We start from the raw sequence: 22,177 nt of genomic DNA, 5'->3' as shown, positions 1-22,177 counted from the left end.
TCGACTGGTCACAATGTTTCTTTAATTTTTTTGGCTGTTCCGAAGAGTGGTCAGATTCCATGCCTGTTTAGTATTCTGCCTTTTTAGGCAAGGACTCCATTGTAAAAATCTTCATACATTTGATTGTACAGTAAACAATAGACTCACACATACTTTACCAATGTGCCATCTGCCACACTGACTGAACACTGGGCCAAGTGTCATGAGATGATCTACTACCCACAGGGATATAGGTTCCCATACAGTGCCAGAGACAGAGCTGGTGTACATGAAACAACCTGTATTCGGTAATGGCTCAAAGTAATATTGGGGTTGTGCTGCTGATGAGGTATATTAGAGGAGGTAGAGGTAAAACCAGATGCTTAAACACAGCCTTCTCTTCACAAAAAGCTGCAAGAACAATGGTTGTCTTAAAATCCAAATGATGTCCAGGTGTCTTGTGTGCTTGCTTTATAATATACTGCATAACTGTTGCAATGTAGTGAATGATATTGCATTATATCTTGAAATCATGATATATATATATTATACTACAAACTTATTGACTAAACTATGTTTCCACAAAATAGGTTCAAATTAATTACTTCTTTGTTTAGAGCCATTATGTCATCACTTAGAAAAATCAACATCATTTGTTATAGGCTTATGGTAATTGAAGGAACAAAAATATACATTTTTAGAAGTAAAGTAAATATTTATGTACTGTACACAGATTCATACACTCATTGTGCACAAAAAACATTAGATACATCACACTCTCTTATTTACAAATACACTTCTAAATACATACAGATACACAGAACAATGGTTCAAAAATTCAGTCATCACTTATCTAAGTACTGTTGGACATAAAAAATAACAAGAAGACAATATCATGGTAGGCCTAAATATCTCACACTGTAGTCCAGCACTCTGTCGCTGACAACTACAAGCAATACATAAGTGAATTATTTTGTTTTTCTTTGACACTTTTGGAGCATGACATAGACTAATTCAGAAGCTCTAAAGAAAATGCATAGTTCATTTGTTCATCTTAGTATCACTATTACTCAGTCCATTTCCTTCTGTATGTTTCATTCACTTTTCATACACGCAGAATCTCATCTCCCTTTTTGCCAACTGCAGCTCACCTTTGAAGTATCGGCTGTTGTACTGCTACTGACAATTCTTGGGTTCTAATGAATGGTAAGCAAAGTACTTTACATTAACAGACAAGACTGAAACATAAATTAATGAATAAATTCTCCAAATGAATTCTTGCACAAATGAGGTAGAAAAATATGCCATGAAATATACAATCATGGCACCAAGAACACGCACACGCACGCACGCGCACACACACACACACACACACACACACACACACACACACACACACACACAGAGAGAGAGAGAGAGAGAGAGAGAGAGAGAGAGAGAGAGAGAGAGAGAGAGAGAGAGATGAATGGATAAATGACAGAGGTAACTTTGCTGAGAACATAGCATTTCTTGCTGTTGTTACTATGAACAGTATCTAAATCTTGTGAGACATGTGAAACACTCATAATTATTTGCTGTTTGCACCCAAATGACATGTATGCTGAGACAATGTCACTGTTACAAGATAAAAGCATTACTTACAGCCTGCAATAGACACTATCATACTATGACATTTGTGACTTGCTGCAGCAATTGGTCTAATAAATTTTAATTTTGATCAAAAAATTGAAATGAATTTTGTTCAACACAGCAACCAAGGACCACAAAAGCAGATGAGCAAATAAAAACCAACTAACACTGAGTACATGATCTCAGCCACAATTATAATTATTTATGTACCGGATATGACACGATGTAAGCTAAATAAGGGATACAAACAGACACCAAAATCTCAAGAAATGTGTGAGACCACAGCATACTTTCATTTGTACATTGGAAGAGTACAAAATAAGAGGACTACAAGCAAGGTATATAATGTGACATAAAACTGTCTTACAACTCAATATTCACACCATCATATTTTATCTATAGTAATTCTCTCACAGTAATGCTACAAATTAATATCAAACTGTCTATTGTACTTTCCATGATATGCCAAAATTGCAAATATGTAAGATTCTACATTACATGCAATATAAATGAAAATACATGTCATCTGATTTGTATAACTGTGTCTTTTTTGAATGGTGATAAATGATGGATTTATCATTTTACTAAATTGCATCCTCTGAGATAAAACAGTTCTCCAATTATTTTTGATGAACTATGCCTAGTTTTCCAAAACCAAGTCTGGACATAAAATGAAAGTGTAAACATCCTTATTCACTCACACACTTTGATACCATGTGCACGGTATGTGATTTATCTCTCTCAAATCATGCAAAAGTTTACATACTTTCTATAATATTGAACAAAAAAAAAAAAAAAAAAAAAAAAAAATGCAAACTGATGGTTCATCATGTTAAACAAAATTCTTTTGCAATTAATAGTTTGGTAAATAATGCACAGTTCTAGATTACATCAAATTTGCATTGTGTGTTAGACATTTACCATCTCTCTACAATTAGATCACCTTAAACAGCACAAATAGCAATAAGTGACCAATAACAACAGTTTAAGCTATGTGAATAATACATGATGAACAGTACAGTCTAAATTCTCTTTTTTTTTTCATCCAACCCAGCTTATTTTTACTATACATATTCCCTGCTCCATGTCATTTAAACTCAGTTTCTCTCTATGTTAAAATGTTACATATCTGTGCCACAATTTTCATTGGCATATCACTCAGACAATCAATTCAAATGCAATTGTACTTTTCATAAATTATCCACAAATGTAAGATAAATGGACATCTTATTATAGCTTTTACAGAATAAAATGAAAACAATTTCATATGTTCAGTACACAATTTAACAAAGGAAAATTCAATCGAGAAAATATGATGTTACTGTTTACAACTCAAATGCCTAAATATCTTTAGTATATACAACTGAACAATCACATTGCATGAAACAAAAAACTTTTTTGTGTGAACTGTGTCACCTCACAAAATAGGTAATCACTGAACAGCAATTGCATTCAATGCTCATTATTTGGGTTATACTGCAGTGAGCCTACTTACCAAGTCATTTACACCCTAAGCAATACAAAAAAAAAATATTTAGCTGTTCAAAACACATACCACAGTGCAGTACAAAAATCTGCTTCTGCCCCCTTTCATTTGTCATATCCAGTAGCAATACTGATCATCAGTATCTAGTTGTGATGACAAAATGTGTTACCATCAATGTCTCCATCTTGTAGCTCTTGTGCAGTGAGACTATTGGTCAACAGAATTTCACAATTTCTTGTAAATTATTGGATGATAGACCACAGCTCAGGTGATACGGTTCTTTATTTTTAAACCGCAATTCGTCTATATCAGTCTTATCTTCACCTGTGTCCTGTTAAGTGAGGGTCTGAATACTGTAAGCAGCCAGAAACATGAAAGAAAGAAATGGTTCCAATCACTTAAGATCTTTTAAATACTGCTTGTAATGACTTCCAAGAGCAATGATTGGAAATAACAGTGGTTTAGTCAACCAAATTTTAAAGCAATGGCATAATGACGCCACAAACATCACCTGAAAAGTTTTTTTCTGCTCATTTGTCCCCTCTGTTTCTGACACGTAGTGCTAATCATGTTTAATTCTCACAACTTCAGTGTTGATTTATCACAATTTCATACTGCACCTAATTTCTCAGTAATATCACAAATAGTAAGCATTCTGTATACCTTGAATTGCATTGCTGTTACCAATACTCAATTAATCAACACAAACCTTAAATGTTTGAATACACAAAAATAGGACAGCAAAGCTAACCTCTTGTTCTCCATTGAAAAAGTTTTTCATCATTTTACGCTCTACACATCAGGTTTCAAATTGTGATAAATTGCAAGAGAAGACTACTACACTGATTACTCTTTACTTAATAACCATAAGAAATTCACTCCTACAAAGTCATTTTATGCCAAAATATGCAAATGAACACTGAACAAATATGTGTATATCTGAAAAGGAACTCAGAAACTCCAAAAACGTCAATAATAGTTTTGACAAGGAGACAGCATTAGTAGAAACATCTTATACAATTCCCAAAAACTGCGCAGAGTATGGAATGTCTTGGGTACAATAACTTAGTGATACCTTGCATTTCTGATGCCGATTAAAATCAATTGAAATCTCTCATTTCACACACTCTTAAAGTCTCCTATTTTTACAAAAGAAGACTGAGTTAAAAATTAATCCATAAAAAGTCATTTCAAGAAGAGTCCTTTCTTTTGTTTCACTGAATCCTCACAGATCGAAAGCTGAACATCAAAAGAAGTACAAATGTTTGTGTTCAGCAGGATCAGGATGCATAACAGAAATGTCAGTAAAACACATTGGTAGGACCTAGGAACTTGTAAGACTGGCCATGAGGAGCTCCATTTTGTTAAGGAAGTTCTTTCCTTCCATCTTGTCCCATCGTACTTCTTTGAAGCTACCTCCCAAGTTCTCCCACTTCCGCTCTTTCACCAACTGACCAGGGAAGAAGTCTTTCCTTGGTGATTGTGCAATAGAAACCTGAACTCCTGTCTGTGGCTCACATCTTACAGCAATCATCCTGCCAAAATACAAGACATCTTATTTCTTCAAACTATAAAGCATATAATCAAGGTTCAATTGAAACATTCATTCAAAAGTAAAGTAAAAACAATTATTTTTAACAACATCAAATGCAAAAAAGAAGTTTCTACTCAACATGAGAATAGCCGAAGTAGAGTCACTTGAGACATAAATTTAAAAGCATGGTTCAATCTCTCACTTATCGAATTTTCAAAAGTTTCTTCACGGAGAAGGGGAAAGATGCAAAATCAGGAAATGTGAAGGGTGACGTTTACGCAGGTACCAGAGGAAGGTAATGGATATAGCTTGATACAAACGAAGCTGCAGCAACAGCTGGAATCCTAATTTCAGTATACTGTTCATCCTGAGCTGATAGTAGTTGACACATCAAAAAATGAAAGGTATACTCAAATCACAGAGAGGAGATGAAAAAAAAAACTACAGGTGGAAATAAGATGAGAAAAACAAAGAGAGAAAGAGAGGGAGGGCAAAAGAACAACTTTGAAAGGAACATACTGACAGAGAGGGATTGGTGGCTGCAGAAGGTAATGAAGGAAATGAAGTAGAAAGAATAGAGTCTGTAACAAGCAGGTAGACTGTAAGCACTATATACCTGTTGAAGAGCAATTCACTATTTCATGAGTTCAGAAACATTGCTTTTGGGAAGGGGGAGTTTGTGCAACCCAAACATGAAAAAAAAAAAAAAATCAAGATCCTTGTTGATATTGTTGGCAGGTGGGGTTTTATCATTCATGGTCCACTTCTCAATAGGAGATGAAAAGTGAAATTAACAAAGCTGGTAGAAGAATCTCTATGAAGAAGGGGAGAAGGTAGGAGATACCATATCTCACAGGAGTACCCCTGTAGTCAGTGGTGTGAAGACAGATTTTAAGCTATCATTATTGAAAGAAATATTACTCAAAAATTTCAGCCTGATGCATCTGAAAACGGGCAACGTCAGAAAGTACTTACAAAGATGCATAGAAACAAAATAAAAGAGTTAGTTCTTTTTGGACAAGTCCGTCAGTGTAATAAAATGAAGGACATGAGCAGCTGCTCGAGCGTCATCAGCTAAAAGTTATGGTAAGGTATACGGCAGACATAGGACAACACGAGAGTGAATAAAATGGGGACAGGACAATAAAACATGGCGCACCGCCAATGGATGAACACAGGGGCACTGCGGTGCGGGGTCACCGGACAACAGGTAGTGGTGGCTAAATTGGCAATATCCAATCTGCAACCTGGCCAAAATGACCTCCTCTCACCAGGAAGCCTCATGCCACAATGATGCAACGCGCCAACAAAGAACCCCACTAACACCAGTTGATGGGACACAAAAGGAAGCTGTCTGAGGCAGGACGGCAGCAGCCTTGGCCGCAGCATCAGCAGCTTCGTTCCCAGCCACACCAACATGGCCAAGAATTCACAAAAAAGGGACATGAGTGCCGGTATCAGCTAGCGACTGAAGGCACCGTTGAATTTGTTGCACGAGAGGGTGGTCCGAATATGGGGCACGGAGACTCTGAATGGCACTCAAAGAATCAGAGTAGATGGCATAGGAAGAATGACGATGGCGGCGGATATACTGAACAGCCTGACAGACAGCAAAAAGCTCAGCTGTAAAGCTTGAACACTGGTCAAGGAGCCGGTATTGAAAGGTATCATCTCCAACGACAAAGGCACATCCGACGCCAGCAGTAGTCTTGGAGCCATCTGTGTAAATAAAGACGTTATTAGCAAGCCTCGAACGAAGTTCGACAAACCCCGAGCGGTATATTGAATCCGTGGTCCTCTCCTTTGGAAACGAAATGAGTTCGAGGTGAACGCGAACCTGAGCCTGGAGCCAAGGTGGCGTCGGGCTCTCACCCACTACAAAAGTCATAGGGAGGGTAAAATCAAGTTCCTGAAGCAGGCAACGAAAGCGTTCTCCAGGAGGTAACAGGGCAGAGACATACAGCCCATATTGGCGGTCGAGAGAGTCGTTAAAGGAGGAGAAATATGACGGGTGGTCGGGCATTGACATCAGTCGGCAGGCATACTGACAAAGCAACATATCTCGCCGGTAGTTTAGCGATAATTCAGCAGCTTCGGCATACAGACTCTCAACAGGGCTGGTGTAGAATGCTACAGTCGCCAGACGTAACCCCCGATGTTCGGTAGAGTTTAGACGGTGTAAGATGGGCGGCCGGGCAGAAGAGTAGACAAAGCTCCCATAATCCAGCTTTGATCGGACAATGGACCGATATAAGTAAAGCAGGACCATTTGATCTGCTCCCCATGACGTACCACGGAGAACACGGAGGTCATTTAGGGAACGGGTACAACGAGCAGCCAAGTAAGACACATGTGAAGACCAGCAAAGTTTCCTGTCAAATGTAAGACCTAAAAATTTTGTTGTCTCCACGAATAGGAGAGCAACAGGAGCGAGATGTAAGGATGGTGGAAGAAACTTTTTGTAACACCAGAAGTTCATACAGACAGTTTTCTCACCAGAAAAATGGAAACCATTAGCGACACTCCAGAAATATAGAAGGTCTAGACAACGTTGAAGACAGCGGTGCAGGAGACATGTTCTCTGAGCGCTGCAGTAGATCGTAAAGTCATCAATGAAAAGGGAGCCTGAAACGACAGCTGGAAGGCAATCCATTATTGGATTGATAGCTATGGCAAAAAGGGCCACACTCAAAACAAAGCCCTGGAGCACCTCATTCTCCTGGCGAAAGGCATCTGACAAAACAGGACCCACACGTACCCTGAACATTCGATCCATTAAAAATGCATTAATAAAAAGAGGGAGGCGGCCGCGAAGGCCCCAAATGTGCATGGTGCGGAGAATGCCTGCCCTCCAACAGGTGTCGTAAGCCTTCTCCAAATCGAAGAACACAGCCACCGTCTGGCACTTACGCAAAAAGTTGTCCATAATGAAGGTCGACAAGGTAACTAGTTGGTCAACAGCAGATCGGCGCCTACGAAAGCCACATTGGACTTTGGTAAGGAGGCGTAGAGATTCAAGGAGCCAAACCAATCGAGAATTGACCATGCGCTCCATCACCTTGCAGACGCAGCTGGTAAGGGAGATGGGGCGATAACTGGAAGGAAGGTGTTTGTCCTTTCCTGGTTTGGGTATGGGAACAATTGCTTCACGCCAGCATGTGGGAACATGACCTTCAGTCTAGATGCAATTATAGGCACGAAGAAGAAAGCCTTTACCTGCATGAGAAAGGTTCTTCAGCATCTGAATATGGATACCATCGGGACCAGGCGAGTGCACTTTCGAGTTCTTGCATGGTGAAGGTGGCATTGTAACTTTCACGATTCAAAGCCTGGAAAGAAGGTGGCCGTGCCTCCCCCACTTGTTTTCGGGGGAGGAAGGCAGTGTGGTAATGGGCAGAGTCGAAATCTCCACGAAAAAGTGGCCGAAGGCATTTGAGACATCCTCAGGATCCACAAGGACTTCTTTCGCTACAGACAGGCCAGAAATTGGGGAGTGGACCTTGGTGCCAGATAGCCAGCGCAGGCCACCCCAGACAACCAGAGGAGGAGTAAAACTGTTGAATGAGCTGGTGAAAGCCACCCAACAAGCCTTTTTGCTTTCATTGATAACACTACGACATTGTGCACGGAGTCATTTGTAACTGATACAGTTTGCCATCGTAGGGTGGCGTTGGAAGGTGCGTAAAAGCACGCCGCCGAGTAGGACTAGCATCACTGCATGCCATGGTCCACCAGGGGACTGGGACTCAACGGGGAGAAGAGGAAGTAAGAGGGATGGAATATTCAGCAGCAGTGAGAATAATGTCCGTGAGGTATGCGACCTGACTATTGCAGCTGGAGAAGTCGTGATCATGGAAGGTCGCCAGGGAGGTGAAAAGCCCCCAGTCGGCTTTGGAGGTGTTTCAGCTAGTGGAACATGGAGAAGGGGTGCGATGCAGGAGATGGATTACGCACAGGAAATGGTCGTTCGAGTATGTGTCAGACAGAGCATACCACTCGAACCAACGTGCAAGTTGGATAGTGGATAATGAGAGGTCCAAGTGGGAATAGGTATGCATTGCGCCTAACAGTAAGGTAGGTGCATCGGTATTTAAGCAGACGAGATTGAGGTGGTTGAAAAGGTCTGTCAAGAGGCAGCCTCTAGGGCAGGATGCTGGAGAGCCCCAAAAGGGATGGTGGACATTAAAGTCTCCAATAAACAAAAATGGTGTAGGAAGCTGAGCAATCAGTTGTATCATGTCTGCCCTAGTAAAGGCAGACGATGATGGAGTGTAAACAGTACAAATGGAAAATATGAAAGTGGGGAGAGTAATTCGGACGGCAACTGCCTGCAGATCTGTGTGCAATGTGATTTGATCATAGCAGACATCATTCCGAACCCGCAACATGATCCCCTCCATGAGCCGGAATACCTGCCACATGGGGTAGGTCAAAATGCATGGAGGTATAGTGTGCCAGGTCAATACAATCGCATGGGCACAACTTCGTTTCTTGGAGACCTACGACAAGCGGGTAGTGCATTCGAAGGAGCAATTTGAGTTCCTCTCGGTTGGATCGAATGCTGCGAATATTCCATTGGAGAAGTGCCATTATGAAAATGAAAAGAAAAAGAAAAAAGAAACAAAAAAGGGTCACCTCGATGGCCGCTGAGGGCCTGGCTTCGAGGGAGCACTGCTGCTGCAATCGATAGGTGGTGAGTCATGGTTCATCAACTCAACAGTTGCATCTGCCACCTTCCTGAGCTGGTCAGGAGGGGCAGCTTCTTCCGCCGGTGAAAGGCCAGATGATTGGCTACCAGTGGTGAGGCCTGGCGAAACTGAAGATGGCCGGGGACAGCAACCGCTGGGTGGCACAGGAGAAGAAACGCGCCTCAGCGGAGATGGAGAACTCTTTTTACTATGAGTCTTCTTTGAAGAATTACGTTTTGTCAAAAGAACAGTTGATGGCTGTGAAGTTTGGGTATGCAAGAAATCTTCGCATGTCGGTTCTTTTTTGAAGGTCCGAGCATCTGATTTAGAGGTCCTCGTCTTAGCAGTAGCAGATGATGATGTTTGAGCCTTAGGATTGGTGGGAGCAAGAGGACACGTTGATCGGGCGATCTTAGCACTGGCCGATCTGACGACCGAATCGCTAAATGTTAGATCACATGTCTGTGTAGCTACCTCCCTGGTAGGCCAAGGAGAGGCGAAACGGTACTGTATTTCCCTGCCGGAAGCACAGTGGGCTTTCTGCTATTGAATAACTTGCAAGCAGCCGAGGTCAATACCTTCTCTTTCACTCGAATTTCTTGTATACTTTTCTCATCTTTGTAGACGGGGCAGTCATGAGAGGAGGCAGCATGGTCACCCATGGAGTTGACGCAATGAGGGGACGAAGGTGGACAGTCACCCTCATGGGCGTCCCTGCCACAGGTAACACATTTAGCCACACTTGAACAAGACTGCTGTGTATGGTTAAACCACTGACATTGGTAACACCTTGTAGGGCTGGGTACATACAGCCGAACAGAAATGGTCTCATAACCCACTTTAATTAGTGAAGGCAACTGCACATTGTCGAATGCCAGGAATATGGTTCGGGTCGGTATGAGGTCCTTGTCGACCCTTTTCATGACCCAATGGATGGCCGTCACTCCCTGATCAGAGAGGAAAGACAGAATCTCCTGATCAGTTAGTCCGTCGAGTGACCTAGTATACACCACACCCCACGACGAATTCAGATTACGGTGGGCCTCCATCCATACAAGGAATGTGTGTAAGAGAGTGGCTCAAAGTAAATTTTGTGCCTGGAAGTCGTGCTCTGTCTCCAACAGCAAGGTACCGTTGCGCAACCGAGTACAAGATTTCACTGGTCCTGGAATCGCATCTACACCCTTCTGAATGACAAAATGGTTGTTGACTGTTGGAAAATCATGACCATCAGACCTTGTGACAACAAGAAACTTCGGTGCTGGTGGCAGAATTTTCAGAACAGGAGTTGCACCTAGCGTTCTTTTTTGGGCAGAAGACAGGGAAGAAGAAGAAGAAGAAGGAAGAAGAAGAAGAAGAAGAGAAATCCATTGCAGATGAATCCCCCATGATTGCCAGCATCTCCAATGGCGTGCTCCTTCCTTGTGGGGGCCCCCCCTCAGAGGGCACTCCCGCCTTAGGTGATTGTCCACACCAAGAAACAGACGGAGGGACCAATCGGCACGTTCGGAAGGTAACAGCTCAGGCAATCACCCCTCCCTGGCCCTGGCCTTTACCAGAGAGTACGTGCGTGCCTTACTTGTCTACCCAGGGCAGGAAATTACGCATTACCTCATCACCGGCTACACCTGCGAACGCGTGGGTCAGCCTTCAGACAAGCACAGGGAGGAAAGAAGAGAGGAAAGAGAGAGAAGGATAGAGGGGTAGAAGAAAGAATTTCAAACGCCAAAGCGGAGAATAAGACACAGAAAAGAAGACAAGGAGAACAGGGCAAGGAGAATGAGGCAGACATAGAAATAAGGGCATGAAAGCAAGGAGAAGAGTGAACTTAGGGAAAGACCAATAGAGGAAGAAAGTGTGAGAACGGGGAAAAACAAAGGGAACAGGATCCTGGAGTGTTCAAACATCCGTCTCCAGATGAAGGCTCGATACATTACTCCCAAGAAGAGGGAGTGTGAAGGGGAGGTAGGGGGGGGGGGGGAAGGATTGGGGACGAGGAGGGATGGGGAAGGGTGGTAGGGCAGCCCGGAAAGGAAGGAGAACTGCACTAGCTTGGGGGGCCCGTGCTCGCCATGCACGTATCCACAAAAGAGTTGTGGACCCCCTGGGGGGGATGATTCATTCAGACAAACTGTAATGTATCAATCACGTAGATGTAATATGCGTTTCTGAACGTCTTGTGCCCAGTGAGATAGCAACCACAAATCACTGCACAGATTCTGCACATAAGAGAGAGAGAGAGAGAGAGAGAGAGAGAGAGAGAGAGAGAGAGAGAGAGCGTACGTTAGGACAGTCACATACAAAAATCGTACTTTAATTGGTTACATGTATGTGGAAATGCTAGAAACTCACATCATCTGCCACAGATCTTACATCAGTAACGGCAAAGTTAAGATATGTGTAACTACATCAATGAACAAATGAAAGCCAAAGATGTTGTCACTAATGATCTTCCATCAGAGAAAAGCTAATGCCACACAAACGAAAATATATATATAATGGAAGGAAACATTCCACGTGGGAAAAATTATATATAAAAACAAAGATGAGGTGACTTACCGAACAAAAGCGCTGGCAGGTCGATAGACACACAAACAAACACCTCTGTATGTGTGGATGGATATGTGCGTGTGTGCGAGTATATACCTGTCCCTTTTTTCCCCCTAAGGTAAGTCTTTCCGCTCCCGGGATTGGAATGACTCCTTACCCTCTCCCTTAAAACCCACATCCTTTCGTCTTTCCCTCTCCTTCCCTCTTTCCTGATGAGGCAACAGTTTGTTGCGAAAGCTTGAATTTTGTGTGTATGTTTGTGTGTCTATCGACCTGCCAGCGCTTTTGTTCGGTAAGTCACCTCATCTTTGTTTTTTTTATATATATATATATATATATATATATATATATATATATATATATATATATATATATAATGGAAGGAAACATTCCACGTGGGAAAAATTATATATAAAAACAAAGATGAGGTGACTTACCGAACAAAAGCGCTGGCAGGTCGATAGACACACAAACAAACACAAACACACACACAAAATTCAAGCTTTCGCAACAAACTGTTGCCTCATCAGGAAAGAGGTAAGGAGAGGGGAAGACGAAAGGAAGTGGGTTTTAAAGGAGAGGGTAAGGAGTCATTCCAATCCCGGGAGCGGAAAGACTTACCTTAGGGGGAAAAAAGGACAGGTATACACTCGCACACACGCACATATCCATCCACACATACAGACACAAGCAGTATATGTCTGCTTGTGTCTGTATGTGTGGATGGATATGTGCGTGTGTGCGAGTGTATACCTGTCCTTTTTTCCCCCTAAGGTAAGTCTTTCCGCTCCCGGGATTGGAATGACTCCTTACCCTCTCCTTTAAAACCCACTTCCTTTCGTCTTCCCCTCTCCTTACCTCTTTCCTGATGAGGCAACAGTTTGTTGCGAAAGCTTGAATTTTGTGTGTGTGTTTGTGTTTGTTTGTGTGTCTATCGACCTGCCAGCACTTTTGTTCGGTAAGTCACCTCATCTTTGTTTTTATATATAATATATATATATATATATATATATATATATATATATATATATATATATAATGGAAGGAAACATTCCACGTGGGAAAAATTATATATAAAAACAAAGATGAGGTGACTTACCGAACAAAAGCGCTGGCAGGTCGATAGACACACAAACAAACACAAACATACACACAAATTTCAAGCTTATATATATTTTTTTTTTTTACCAGATACCAAGGGGTTGATCAGTATATATTTTGAAGCTCAAATAAAAACACAACCATATTAGAGATACTGTAAACGTTTTTTTGATCACTACAGTTTGTTTATGAAACATGTGAAAACGGCATTTTCAAAGCACAACTGCTTCATCACACAAAAATACATCAAATTACCCTCTCATTGTTATTTAATAAAACAGAAAAACAATGTTGACTGGAATATTATCCTCCAAATTCTGAAGGTGGCAGGGGTAAAATACAGGGAGCGAAAGGATATCTACAATTTGCACAGAAACCAGATGGCTGTTACTGGTATAAGAGTTGAGGGGCATGAAAGGGAAGGGAATGAGACAGGGTTATAGCCCATCCCTGATGTTATTCAATCTGTATATTGAGCAAGCAGTACAGGAAACAAAAGAAAAGTTCGGAGTAGGCATTAAAATCCATGGAGAAGAAATAAAAACTTTGAGGTTTGCCTATGACATTTTAATTCTGTCAGAGACAGCAATGGACCTGGAAGAGCAGTTGAATGGAATGGACAGTGTCTTGAAAGGAGGATATAAGATGAACATCAACAAGAGTAAAATGAGGATAATGGAATGTAGTCAAATTAAATCAGGTGATGCTGATAGAATTAGATTAGGAAATGAGACACTTAAAGTAGTAGATGAGTTTTGCTATTTGGGGAGCAAAATAACTGATAATGGTCGAAGTAGAGAGGATATAAAATGTAAACTGGCAATGGCAAGAAAAGTGTTTCTGAAGAAAAGAAATTTGTTAACATTGAGTATAGATTTAAGTGTCAGGAAATCGTTTCTGAAAGTATTTGTATGGAGTGTAGTCATGTATGGAACTGAAACATGGACGATAAATAGTTTAGACAAGACGAGAATAGAAGCTTTCGAAATGTGGTGCTACAGAAGAATGCTGAAGATTAGATGGGTATATCACATAACTAATGAGGTGGTACTGAATAGAATTGGGGGGAAGAGGAATTTGTGGCACAACTTGACTAGAAGAAGGGGTCGGTTGGTGGGACATGTTCTGAGGCATCAATGGATCACCAATTTAGTATTGGAGGGCAGCGTGGAGGGTAAAAATCGTAGAGAGAGAAGGTATTAATATCCTATGCAGACTCAGAAGGATATAGGTTGCAGTAGGTACTGAGAGATGAAGAAGCTTGCACAGAATAGAGTAGCATGGAGAGCTGCATCAAACCAGTCTCTGGACTGAAGACCACAACAACACCAAAACAGAAAAATACATAGAGTTAACTATTATCTTATATGCAAGTTGCAATGGTAGTGGCTATCCTACATATACAATAAATAAATCACATAACGATAGTGTATTCCATTGTATGGCGGAAGTGCCTATGTCAATTTTATATAAATAAATACTGTAAGAAAAGTGTATTCAGTTGTATGACAGAAATGCCTAGGTCAATTTTACATAAATAAATACTGTAAGAAAAGTTCTTTATGTAAACAATTGCTCTATATTAACTAATGAACTTACTAGGATAGCAGTGGGAAGAATTTGATACCTTTAAACACACCTGCATAAGCAACAAAGAAGAACAGAAATTGATACACAACTTACGACTACTACTATTATCAGTATTATTCTTTCCTTCTTTTCTCAGACGTTATGTCTGGTCAAAAATGGAAAGTGACGCGGACCTTGATCAAGCGTGACTTCCTTTTAACCGTATGGTATATGTTATATTGCATTTAGGAACTTTCGGGTAATTGAACATGTATCAATAATTACGGATTTCTGTAGTTGTATATATAAGTTTGGATGTAGCTGCATTGCATTGATGTACTGGTGGATATTGTGTGGTATGACTCCTGTAGTTGATAGTATAATTGGTATAATGTCAACTTTATCCTGATGCCACATGTCCTTGACTTCCTCAGCCAGTTGGATGTGTTTTTCAGTTTTTTCTCCTGTTTTCTTTTGTATATTTGTTGTATTGGGTATGGATATTTCGATTAGTTGTGTTAATTTCTTCTTTTTATTGGTGAGTATGATGTCAGGTTTGTTATGTGGTGTTGTTTTATCTGTTATAATGGCTCTGTTCCAGTATAATTTGTATTCATCATTCTCCAGTACATTTTGTGGTGCATACTTGTATGTGGGAACATGTTGTTTTATAAGTTTATGTTGTAAGGCAAGCTGTTGATGTATTATTTTTGCTACATTGTCATGTCTTCTGGGGTATTCTGTATTTGCTAGTATTGTACACCCGCTTGTGATGTGATCTACTGTTTCTATTTGTTGTTTGCAAAGTCTGCATTTATCTGTTGTGGTATTGGGATCTTTAATAATATGCTTGCTGTAGTATCTGGTGTTTATTGTTTGATCCTATATTGCAATCACGAATCCTTCCATCTCACTGTATATTTTGCCTTTTCTTAGCCATGTGTTGGATGCGTCTTGATCGATGTGTGGCTTTGTTAGATGATACGGGTGCTTGCCATGTAGTGTTTTCTTTTTCCAATTTACTTTCTTCGTATCTGTTGATGTTATGTGATCTAAAGGGTTGTAGAAGTGGTTATGAAATTGCAGTGGTGTAGCCGATGTATTTATATGAGTGATTGCTTTGTGTATTTTGCTAGTTTCTGCTCGTTCTAAAAAGAATTTTCTTAAATTGTCTACCTGTACATAATGTAAGTTTTTTATGTCGATAAATCCCCTTCCTCCTTCCTTTCTGCTTAATATGAATCTTTCAGTTGCTGAATGCATGTGATGTATTCTATATTTGTGGCATTGTGATCGTGTAAGTGTATTGAGTGCTTCTAGGTCTGTGTTACTCCATTTCACTACTCCAAATGAGTAGGTCAATATTGGTATAGCGTAAGTATTTATAGCTTTTGTCTTGTTTCTTGCTGTCTATTCTGTTTTCAGTATTTTTGTTAGTCTTTGTCTATATTTTTCTTTTAGTTCTTCTTTAATATTTGTATTATCTATTCCTATTTTTGTCTGTATCCTAGATATTTATAAGCATCTGTTTTTTTCCATCGCTTCTATGCAATTGCTGTGGTTATCCAATATGTAATCTTCTTGTTTAGTGTGTTTTCCCTTGACAATGCTATTTTTCTTACATTTGTCTGTTCCAAAAGCCATATTTATATCATTGCTGAATACTTCTGTTATCTTTAGTAATTGGTTGAGTTGTTGATTTGTTGCTGCCAGTAGTTTTAGAGCATCCATGTATAGCAAATGTGTGATTTTGTGTGGGTATTTTCCAGTAATATTGTATCCATAATTTGTATTATTTAGCATGTTGGATAGTGGGTTCAGAGCAAGTCAGAACCAGAAAGGACTTAATGAGTCTCCTTGGTATATTCCACGCTTAATCTGTATTCGCTAAGATGTGATATTATTTGAATTTGTTTCGATATTAAGTGTAGTTTTCCAATTTTTCATTACTATGTTTAGGAGCTGTATCAATTTAGGATCTACTTTGTATATTTTGAATATCTGTAGCAACCATGAGTGGGGTACACTATCAAAAGCTTTTTGGTAATCAATGTATGCGTAGTGTAGCAACTTTGTTTAGTTTTAGCTTGATATGTCACCTCTGCATCTATTATCAGTTGCTCTTTACATCCTCGTGCTCCTTTGCAACAGCCTTTTTGTTCTTGATTTATAATTTTGTTCTGTGTTGTATGTGTCATTAATTTCTGTGTAATGACTGAAGTTAATATTTTGTATATTGTTAGTAGGCATGTTATGGGGCGATATTTAGCTGGGTTTGCTGGGTCTGCTTGATCTTTAGGTTTCAGATAAGTCATTCCATGTGTAAGTGTATCAGGGAATGTGTATGGGTCTGCTATGTAACTGGTCTTTAAATACATCTGCTTGTGTCTGTATATGTGTGGATGGATATGTGTGTGTGTGCGCGCGAGTGTATACCAGTCCTTTTTTCCTTTTTTCCCCCTAAGGTAAGTCTTTCCGCTCCCGCGATTGGAATGACTCCTTACCCTCTCCCTTAAAACCCACATCCTTTTGTCTTTCCCTCTCCTTCCCTCTTTCCTGATGAGGCAACAGTTTGTTGCGAAAGCTTGAATTTTGTGTGTATGTTTGTGTTTGTTTGTGTGTCTGTCGACCTGCCAGCAGTTTCATTTGGTAAGTCACATCATCTTTGTTTTTAGATATGTTAAATAATTTAGTTAGATGTGAATGTGTTGAGGTGAACTTCTTTAGCCAGAAATTTGTTATTTTATCTTTTCCAGGGGCTTTCCAATTGTGAGTAGAATTAATTGCTTGGGTGACTTCATGTTGCAAAATTATCACTTCAGGCATTTGTGGTATCATCTTGTATGTATCTGTTTCTGCTTGTATCCACCATGCATGCCTGTTATGTTTGGTGGATTGTCTATTTTAATGTGTGTGTTATCTATTGTCTGGTAAAATTTCTTTTGGTTTGTTTGTGTTGAATGTTTGGTTTTGTTTCCTTCTATTTTCACTTTTTTTGTATCTTCTAAGTCGTTTGGCCAATGCTTGTAATTTCTGCTTCTTTTCATCTAATTGCTCTATCGCTTCTTATTGTGAGATTTTACCTAACCTTTTTCGTTTTTTTTTTTTCTGACTTTTCATTTCTTATAAATTGTGTTAGCTGTCCAATGTCTTTTCTCAGTTTTTCTATTCTGATCACAATGAGTTTTTTATATGAACACAGAATAGTGAGATGTGAAATTCCATTGACACATGGTATTTCCAAGAAGAAAAAGTCTTCCTTGGCATATCCAAACATACCTTCAGCCATGTGACCAGTGCCTCACTGAGATGAACTGCCTATTCCTGTTCCATTTCAGTGTTATAGTGACGAGGGTGGTAGTGAAGCTAGTGCTGCAGCATCACCTTCAATGTCCACTTCTTCAAAAGATCCTAATTTTGTGTGTAACAATGAGTGTGAAGAGATTCACAATATAACAGTGCGAACTTAATGACCCAGTGAGAGATCTGGTAATGCCAAAACGTAAAGCTGAACTGTTAGTGTCAAGACAACAACAGTGGAATTGTCTTGATAAGATGGTAAATGTGACTGCATTCCATAACTGCCAATACCATTAATTCAATTTTTCGAAAGTGAGAACAGCCTGGTATTTTGGAGTGATGTACAGCGACTAATGGCAGCTATAGGCATTGACTATAAAAGTGATCATTGGTGGTTGTTCATCGATTTCTTCAATGTAAGTCTCAAGCTTGTGCTACTCTATAATGGCAAAGCGTTACCATTGATTCTGATTGGCATGCATGTTACATGAAAGAAACGTATGATGACATGAAACACTTGTTATTGCAATTGAATTATGACAAGTCTAAATGGCAGATTTCTAGGGAACTAAAATCCATCGGCATATTACTTGGGCTTCAATACAGTTACACAAAATTCTGTTGCTTCCTGTACCTCTGAGACAGATGCGCCAAACCACTTTATTATAAAAAGAAAGATTGGCCTAAATTTCAATCACAAGAACCAAGATCTCACAACGTTATGCATGAAGCACTTGTCGAATCCAAGAACATAATTCTCCCTGTTCTTCACATAAAATTGGGCCTAATGAAAAACTTCATTAAGGCTGGACAATACTGGGGAAGCATTTCTCTATCTAAGTGAGAAATTTCCACGTCTTAGTGAAGTGAAAATCAAAGAGTGGATTTTTGTGGGTCCCCAGACATGCAAACTGTACAAAGATGAGCATTTCAACACAATCCTGACAAGAGATGAAAAGTTAGCTTGGGATGTCTTTGTTCAAGTATCAACAACCTTTATAGGAAATAAGAAGGCTGAAAACTATAAGGATCTTGTGGCAAATCTTCTGCATTGCTACAACAGATTGGGGTACAACATGTCCTTAAAGTTACATTTCCTAGATTCCCACTTGGACTTCGTTCCTGGCAACTGTAGTGCTGTAACCGATGAGCATAGAGAACACTCTACTCCCACCAGCAAACTTCAGACATGTAAACGGAAAGGGAACAGGGAAAGTGGATTGCATCTATGTTAGTGCTGGACACTGATCAGGGAATCACCAGCAGAAAACAACAAAAGCCAGGCACAGTGACTTTTCTCTAAGGGATAACACCAAGGTAAAAACATGCACAAGCTTATATAGCCAATAACATTAAGTTATCATAACTTCAAAATGAGTGCTATCTTGCACTTTCATTAACATTTTCAGTATCAGCACACCCAAAACCATAAAGATTAGCTGTTTTCATGCCAGTTACAGAAAAAAAGTAGAATTTTGTTGGCTAGCGTAATGAGAGTACTTAGTGGCTTCCAGCAAACTTTAAACATAATTTCATAGCTTATTAAAACTTTTTCTACTTACACGCTTAACGTTAAATATTTGATATATTAACTCATTTGTAAAGTAATCAGAATATTGAAGCTGTTTTACACATGCGAGTTTAATTCTTTAAGAACTGTGGGTTTAATGGTTTATACTAAGCAGGACAATCATTCATACTGAAGTGAGTGATGCCCCATAACCATACATTTGACATTACTTCACAAATGGGTTGTTTGCAAACCCACATCTACTGGAACGTTTCTGTTTCTATTATTGTATATTTTCAAGCCTGTCTGTTTTCACTACTATGGTACACCCTACACACAAATTTGGCACTTGAGCACCTCTGTTGCCCCTCTTAGCTTGGCACCCCAAGTGGCTGCTTGTGCCACAAGATAGTCAAACCAGCCCTAGACACTTGAAAGACAGATCATTAGATAAAAATGGATGCAATACAAATTACAGATGGTTGAAAAATGAGTTGCAGTAAGGAGATTTACCAATGTATACAAAAAGATCAGAAGAAATGGCAACAGAAAGGCTAACCTTCTTTGGACACCTCAATCGAATGAGGACAGACTAATGAAAAACATATTCATGTAAACCAGGAAAAAAAAAGTCAACACTCTCGTGGATTACAAGAATATAAAATATCTAAAAAAAAACACAGCACCAACTAATCACAAACAACAGAAAGAATCCTTTCAGGAAAGGAATAAACAAGCACTTAGGAATAAAAGGGATACAAGAGAAAGGATAAAACAACACAGGGAGAAGATGGAATAGTGGAAAATAGGAAACGATAAAGAAAGAAGAGGAAAATAAATTGTTACCTGATCCTAGACAGTTAATACAAACATCAAAAAATACAAAAACAGCAAGAATTATCAAAATATTAATCAATAATTCATTCAATAAAAATAATCATTCACAATATAGTTGAAGCATTGAAGGCACCAAACATCAACTCAAATATGATAGCTCAGCAAATGAACTTTCATTCTCCTTCAAAGCACACATACTCATACATACAGCTACGAAGTCCCAGTATAGCCACCCAATCAAAGTAATAGCTTGTGGTTCACTGGAGAAGGTAAGATAAACAAAAAAGGGGAAGGGAGAGGTAAAGGAACAGAGGAGGAATTCATAGAAGAAGGATGGATAGCAAGCGAAGTGCTTAAGAATTTGGCAATAGAGAGAGAGAGAGAGAGAGAGAGAGAGAGAGAGAGAGAGAGAGAGAGAGAGCTGCACACAATGAAAGAGTAACTGGAGATATGGGCAAGGACAGCAGGAGAGAACAGGCGAGGGTGGGAGCTGGTGATCTACCTATCTATTAACAGTTAATGAAAGTAAAGCTAGTGTCCCAGTGTAGACAGAAAGGGGCTTTTTTTTTTGTTGGGTGCAGGGGGTGGAGAGTGGGGAGGGGAGGATATCACAGGACAGGGACTAACGGGGGAGGGGGGGGGGGCAGAGGGAGGGTTTCACAGGACAGGGACCAAAACTAAGGAGGTTGCAGAATCAAAATATTGGCAACTTGCTCTGTCACAGAGTCATCAATCTTCTTCTTGGCCTTAGTTGATGGTGATCATTTATCTGGGTGGACAGTTAATTGCTGATCACACCAAAAGTGGCAGCAAACTTGGTATATGGTATGGCACATGTGATCCCGACTCTCATGGAACAATACAAGTATATGACAGTGGCAGGACTGGAACAAGAAATACGGATGAGTGGTTGTAACACATTCTGTACATGGATTGTTCACTACAATATGGTGCATATGGCAAGTAGCTGAAGGAATGAGTGTCGTAAGGACAGATCAACATAGTTTGTAGGTTGAGTCAGCTGTTGAATGCCTTTCTAGAAGCAGTAGGAAGCATTTTGGAAAGAACATTTCTTATTTCAGGGCAAAATGAAAAATACTGAAATCAAAACTGTGGAGAGGCAAGTGGTTCAGGTGATTCAGCCAGGCAGTACTGCACTGAGGGGCGGGATTGCTCCTTTCCTGCTCATTAGAGGGAATGTTCATATATGGGAAGATGCAGTGTGGGAGGTCTGTTTGTCAGCTAGGATAGAAGAGTAGGCATATTACCTGTCCATGATAGCCTTAGCAAAGCCTTTAGTGTACTGTATGAGGAACTACTCACCACCACTGATGTGCTGACCATGAATGGCAAAGCTACAAGGGAGAGAATTCTTTATGAGGAAGTAATGCAAACTATCAATGTGTAGATATTGTTGGTGGGAGGTCCACTTGATGTGGACAGAAGTCTTTATGGAGCCATCAAAAAAGGTAGTACTTAATATCTAGGAAGACGCAAGGTTAATTTGAATGAAGATGAGATGAAACTAGCACAAAAAAGGCATTTAGGCAGTGGAGGAATGAGGATAGTCTCCTGGACAAGGGACAAGATTGTGAAGAATCATCCATGAACCTTGAATAGACCAGGAGTTAAGGATGGTTACCTGCAGTCACCCTTTTCCTAACATACCCAATTCAACAGTGACTCAAAAATGGCAGTACCAAAATGGAAAATAACGTAATCAAGTTTGAGAGGTGTCACAATGTGCTTCACACAAGCCTCTTTGTTTCCTAATGTCAGCCTGCAGGTATATTAATTTACACTGTACCTTGGTACCCAGTAGAATCCCTTGTTTCAGTAGCAGGAGAAAGGAAGTCCATATTATTATCTCCGCTCAATGCGAGTGGTGGAACTTTAATAGTGGCAACTATTTATTTACAACTTATATAAAACAGATTCATGTTTCAAGGTTTACTGTTCTTCAAAGTAGTCAACAGCATTGTGTGTAAAGCATT

The 22,177-nt window shown here is 39.9% G+C and overlaps 1 protein-coding gene across 1 annotated transcript in view; it reads right to left on the bottom strand.

Moving 5' to 3' along the window:
* Positions 1 to 2,461: 2,461 nt before the first annotated feature.
* Positions 2,462 to 22,177, bottom strand: part of LOC124802558 (mediator of RNA polymerase II transcription subunit 17) — a 118,861-nt gene continuing 99,145 nt past the window's right edge. The window contains exon 10 of the mRNA XM_047263424.1: positions 2,462 to 4,629. Coding sequence (XP_047119380.1) covers positions 4,419 to 4,629 — 211 coding nt within the window. The 3' untranslated portion in view covers positions 2,462 to 4,418. The remainder of the gene's footprint in view (positions 4,630 to 22,177) is intronic.

This window comes from Schistocerca piceifrons, chromosome 6 (genome assembly GCF_021461385.2).
Source record: "Schistocerca piceifrons isolate TAMUIC-IGC-003096 chromosome 6, iqSchPice1.1, whole genome shotgun sequence".
NCBI classification, from domain to species: domain Eukaryota; kingdom Metazoa; phylum Arthropoda; class Insecta; order Orthoptera; family Acrididae; genus Schistocerca; species Schistocerca piceifrons.
Note: the sequence above shows the minus strand (reverse complement) of the source record. Positions and strands in the feature narration are given on the sequence as shown.